Below are 6379 nucleotides of genomic sequence, written 5' to 3'. Positions count from 1 at the left end.
TCAGGCAGTAATTAGGAAAACGGTGCCATATCTAGTATGCCGAATAGCCCTATAGTGAGCAATATTCATCCCTCATGCTTATCAGTACTGATTTCTGTCTCTAACAAGTTCGAAGACTCATGTTTATGAAGCAGAGAATACATTTGAAACCACAGCTAAAATAATTACAACTTGTGAAAAAAATAATGCTATGAAGCTCAGAGTATATAGCTTTCAAAATAACTACAAATAATATATTGCTATGTCAGTCAATCTATAGTTATTCCTAGTGATTGGGATTCTTTGAGTATTCTTCAATGATCTCCAAATCTGGCTACATATTAGCATTCCCTAGGGTGGTTTTCTAGCTACAGATTCCTAAGACCTACTGAATCCAAATCTCTGAAGGCAAATACAATACAGTACTTTGTATTCCTAAACACTTCCTAGGTATTTTGAAGCCAGCCAGATACTGCCAAGGTCATGAGTTGAACCATTAAACAGCATTGTTTTTTAATAAGGATGGGATGGCGACAAGACACTTGAATGAAACTGTGTGTTCTGGCCACAATGTATTAGAAATAAAAAGACAAATTTTACTTCTCTATCTCCAAAGTCCTCCAAAAAATGTTATTCTTAAAATAGCTACACTCAACACTCAACACACACACACACACACACACACACACACACACACACACACACAGACATACACGGTGGGGCAAAAGTAGATTTACAGTTTTGGGTACACGAAACAATTTATTTTTGCATTATTATTTACTATTTATTAATTATGGTATTATTTTCCATGTGAACAACAGTAACCTACTTTTGCCCCACCCTGTGTACAAATGACTTATTTTAATGAAAGGAAGAAGGAGAGACTAGACGGAGGAAGGAAACAGAAAAGTGGGAGCACAGTAATCCTTAGGTTTCAATTGTTTGAATCAAGTGTGAGGAAGGAATTTTGCACACTATTTCAACATGTCCTGACAAAATTTATGATAATTTGTGTATAATATCAGTGTCTGTTCTTCAGCCACCGCCATGAGGATCCTGAAATTGAGCCCACAGCTGGGGATCATTTACACTTTTAATAATAAAATGCATTCAGTCATTTTAACACAATGTATGTGTGTGCTAAATCAGCTGATTGTGGATTGAGTATATTGGTGTCAAAGCTACCCATAAAGAATCATCGTTCAGAATGGAATATGTTACACTTTAACAATTCAGTCTCTCATGCATCGTGTTTTCAGGTTGTGTCTAATAAGGTATGTTCCTAAAAGCCTCTGAAATGACTATTTTTGTATTGAAGATCTGTAGTCTCATAACAGAAATGCCCAGTTTAATGTGGGACTTCGTTGTTGGTCTTGAGCATTAGGTATTGCTGGCTGAGAGGCATCTGGCACCACCCACAGCCGTGCGTATATCACTCATTCTGAAGGGACATTCAGTGGGTGCAGCGAGTGCTCAGCAGGTTGTATTTAGAAGAAAAAGCAGAAGGACAAACTCAGATGTCAGACATACCCCAGCACCCCTGGTGGTGGTGGTGGGCGGGGGGGGGCGGTTAGTTCCCTTCAGAAGTGCATTCTTGCTTGGACCTGACTTCGTGTGAATCTTCCTCTGGGCCAGAAACAGGCCTCAGAAACTCTTTGTGTGGCCGCATTCGGCTCAGAGGTACAGAGAAGTGTTTGATGGGGTCAGGCGGGAGAGGGTGGGATGATTTTCAGTAATGCGGGGAGTAAAAGAGGGTCTGGGCATGGACTACGTAGTGCTCAAAATGCGTGAGACGATAGAAACCTACATGTCGAAGTTTTACTCTCTGCCCAGTGCCCTCAGCGAGTCAGGAACCCACGGAGCCTTCATGAAATGTATTAAATGATGGTAATAATCTTGTGCCCTCTCTTGATACCTCACAACCTCAACTATCCTACTTCAATTGGTAGCAATATGATTCTGTTCAAAACGCCAAGCCTGGCGGTTTTCCAAATTCTCTGTGGCTTTGCCTTTTGTATGTATCAGATTAATTTTGCTTTATTGCTGGAACTCTTGGGAGGAATTTGCAAAATGAAATGCCTTCTGCACTTGTACATGAGAGCCATTGTTTAGGCTGCTGTTCTGCCTTGCTCTGTTTTTCTTGGAGAGGCCCACACTTTTGCATTTTCATAATAAAACACTATGTTCTACACACCATTGTCTCAGGAACAAGTGTGAGACCACGAGAATCACATTTGAAGTGCCGACTCCATGAACCTGCTCTCCGGTTTTAGCCATCGGCAGGTCACACCTCATTGGACAGCATAGAGTCAGGTGCTGAAAGGAAACCTCATATAATTTAACATATAAGAGAATTGATGAATATCAAGGCAGATTTTAACAGTGGGGTCCTTCTACACACCACACTACACTGCCTTTCTCCAGGCATTGAGTATTCTTCTTTAGTTATGGCTGCTATTACCTACTGAGGTTCACAAAGCACATCCTGCACAGTGTTTTGGGGGTACCTATGGAGGTCTCTCACTTTGTTAGATATCAGAGTTATTTGCAAACAATGCCATCCTCTCCATCAAAGTGATACTCTTGCTGATGAAAGCTTTGGCATTGATGGCTAGTCATAAAGTGACTTCTTCCAATTTGTTGCTTGAAAAAACACTAAAACAGGTACCACGTTATATTTAAAATATCCCTTTTAAAGTGGGGTAAAGCCATTTACCCAATTTAATACCACTTGATTTCCATGGGACATCCATGTAACGCACTTTTAGGCTGCCTCACTAACATGCATGATGTGTGTGGTAGCTTGTAAGTGAGAAGACTGTATAGATATGAGGCAGATGAAATACCACTGTCACCCACTGTTACAGCCACAATTCCTAACAGAATGCATGTGGAGTGTATTATGTAGAGCAAAGTAGGATGCTTTTTCACAGCTTCTAAATTCTGTGAGTACAGCTAGCATGAACAGCCATTTTAAACAGCCTTGCAAACACATAGCAACAGTGCAACTATGATGATCGATTGTACTAAATTGGCAAAATGGTAACAGATTAGACCATTGCTTGGGACTATAGCTTGAAAGATATATATATAGATTATATTGTATTAAAACTGGAGCTTACATCGTGTCTGTGATATTTAATAGGTTTTTGGCATATTCTTCATTGTGACAATTGTTACAATGTAAACAATAGCTTCTCTAAGTAAAATCATATAAACTAAGAAAGACTTTGTTATTCTTCTGACAAACTGAATGCATCTACAGTTTTGGTTTGGGGCCCTAGTTCCATTATCAGATAAGAAAGTGGATTTCCAGCGATGCTTTTAAAATATGCTTCCCATAGGTGATCACAGTTTAGAGAGAATAGCCATATTTTTAGAAGAGTTGCTTACACAAACCTTTACAAGAAGCAGGGAAATGGATTGTATTGTTCAGGGAAGTCCCTTTCAGGCTAATGGTTACAGAATGCATTGTTGACTGCCAAAACATGCATTGATTTACCATGTCAGGATAAGCTCTAAGTTACTGTGCAGAATAAGCATAAATGATTCAGTGAGCTGGGTTCCCTCCGCATGCCCCTGTGCTGTGAGAAGCCCACCAACATGGATAGCTACGGGGTCCTGTTCTTGGCATGAGGACCAGGGTGCCCACATTCCCCAGCAAGGACTAGGTGCCCCCGCCTGTTCCGTGCACTGACTGGACAGCTGGCTCCGCCACCTGTGAAGGAAGTGCATTCATCTCCCAGGGCGGCACACTGTCCTCAGTCTACACAGCCGCCCATGAACACCCAGGCCTTCTCGCCCCATGTGCTTGAAAACAGAGGCCTAGACTCAGGGAAGAGAAGGCCAGGCCAGGATTCAGAGAGCGCTGGCCCAGGTCGCGTCCCACATGAAGAGTGACACACGAGTGTCCTCATAAGCCCCAGGGCGAGGACAGAGCTCAACAATGATGCAAGTGATCACCTTATAACAAATACTTTGCATTTATAAATATGCAAATGCTTTCTAGCGACCCACTTAGAGAACTTAAATATACTAAAGCAGCCTCGCAGACTACATTGGACACTAGTTAATATGCTCCTTTGCTGAGTTATGCCATAAGCAAATCATAATGCAGCCCAAATCACTGACCAGAAGAAGAAACATTATATTCAGTAGACACGAGCTACTAATGACTGTATGTACTGTAGTAAGAAAATGGACACCCTAAGGTTTTAAGGGAAAAAATACAGCTCGTTAACCTCAATAGAAACTTAGGTTTTAGATCTGATCCAAAATAGAAAATCTCTGGACACACCATGCTCCTAATTTCAGGTGAGTCTGTAATAATATTTTCATTCAGTGCTAATTATTGGGAGCTGGTCTTCGTTTTAGCAGGTCATGTGATGGAAGCCTATTGGTAACTATGGTGATTACTAAGTGAAGGTTAGACCTGCTTCACTGTTTTGAAGGTGATTCACTGAATTTAAAAGCCAACTCAATCCAACTGAAGATGAACATGTATTTTAACCTTAAAGCCATTCAGTACAGGCATTTTTCCTTGCTCTTTATTATACATGAAGAAACAAAGTTGTTGGCAAAAGTGTTCTCACTAATGGCAGTATCTAGGCATTCACTCCTGAGAGTGGCCTAAGGCATCATCCATCATGAAGGGGGTGGGGGAGTGTGAGCATGTCACTTAGTAGGCTGCTGTTTTCTAGAGTGCAGTTCAGTACCTTATAATAACTACCTGTATTTGTGAATGCAAAGTTGAAAAGCGTTCAGAGAAAAGAGCATTTGGGTTTGACTGATTCTTGTTAGAAGATGGCAAAAAAAGGATCTTTCTTTAATCTTAGCTACTATTAGGAAATTCCATTTGCTCTGGGTCCCATGTTACATGAATTAAATCTACAGGATATATTTACTAAGCAGATGTACAATTCTTTCTCAGCATCTGAAATTCTTGGTTATATGTGTCCTCAAGTCTAAGCACTAAAGACTCTAGGTAAATAAAACTATATTCGAAGAATAGGTTAGAGTTACACTATTTACCAACTATACAGTAACAGATTCAGGACATCTCATCATGTTGTGTGAAAGGTAATTATCTAGAAGAGATGTGTATAAAAATAGGTAATATCCCTAAAATATTTTGCTGAGTTACAGTTCTTCCTGCTGGGAAGCTTACCACACTGCCATGACATATGTATGAAATGTCTATTCAGAAAAAAACAAAGTTAGAAAATATCCTTCACATACCACCTCACTGAATGTAGGAATATATACTAAAACTGGCTGTCAAAAGTGATACAAATATAGAGGGAAAGATATCTGTATGTGTGACAAACAAGCAAACATGAACGCTATTTATCGGTTAGTTTTGAAAGGGGGCCCACACTTGTAATTAAAATATATATGTGACCAAGAACACTCCTACGAATGGACACGCCTTGTTTCCCCCACCCTCCAGTTGTTTTTTAATTGACAGTCATCGCCCGCCTTTTTCTAGGATTATTGCCTGATGTCACAGAAAGTCCGCTGTTTGTCCCCAACGAAGCAGTGAAAGAGAACCCCTCGCCACCTTCCCGTCGTGCCCTGTGTTCTGGGCTTGTGCTTTTGGAGGAGTCTTTGATCTGTCGCACGTCTCAGAGGCTTGTCTCCCGGAGGAACATGGTGCCGATGTTGTAGGAAACCTTTTTGATTCTCGATGAGGAAAGAGAAGGCTTTGGCTGCCTGGGGCCAGTCCTTACCTCCAGGAAATAGCAGATCCCGGGAATTTCCTTTGGAAAGTTGTCCGGAAGGTCTTCACGGGACCGAGGAATGAATGTGAAACTTTCTTCCCGTTTTAATAATCTAAGAAGAAGATACAGATAATGAGAATTTAATAAGCGGGGGAAATGCACATGCATGGACAGACACGTTAAAGACTCAGGAACCCAATCAATAACTGTGCTCCTGCTAATACCTCTATTCTTTGTTAGATGTGGCCTTCATGGGATTCCTACCACTAGGAAATGTTACGTCTCAGGAAAGATCCCTCCATGTTATCGTAATAATAATAAAAACAAAGCTGGTCCTGGTACTACTTGAAAATATCTGTTCAAATTTGATTTTTTTTTCCCTAGACAAACTGAGGAAACGGCATAATACATGTTTTTATTCAAACACAAAGGATTTACACTCTATGTTTTTAAAATCTGCCCAGATTCTACAGCACTCCTTTTATGTTTTGTAGACACCTGCTAAGCTTTAAATGTGTGTCCTGTGTCCTGACATGTAAACCAAACATTTAACTTTGTAGAACAATATTCATGGTTCCAAGGATCTCTGATATATGCTGATTCCAGGCAATACACATTTCTAACCTCACTGGCATATTTGTCCAACAGCTGACTTCTTCCCTTCCAGTCATTATGGACTC

General features: G+C 40.6%; 1 protein-coding gene across 1 annotated transcript in view; it reads right to left on the bottom strand.

The window, feature by feature from the left end:
• Positions 1–4760: 4760 nt before the first annotated feature.
• GUCY1A2 (guanylate cyclase 1, soluble, alpha 2) overlaps positions 4761–6379 on the bottom strand; it is a 237160-nt gene continuing 235541 nt past the window's right edge. The window contains exon 9 of the mRNA XM_006765341.1: positions 4761–5811. Within this exon, the coding sequence (XP_006765404.1) occupies positions 5604–5811 (208 nt within the window). The 3' untranslated portion in view covers positions 4761–5603. The remainder of the gene's footprint in view (positions 5812–6379) is intronic.

Source organism: Myotis davidii, unplaced genomic scaffold (genome assembly GCF_000327345.1).
Source record: "Myotis davidii unplaced genomic scaffold, ASM32734v1 scaffold600, whole genome shotgun sequence".
Classification (NCBI taxonomy): Eukaryota; Metazoa; Chordata; class Mammalia; order Chiroptera; family Vespertilionidae; genus Myotis; species Myotis davidii.
Note: the sequence above shows the minus strand (reverse complement) of the source record. Positions and strands in the feature narration are given on the sequence as shown.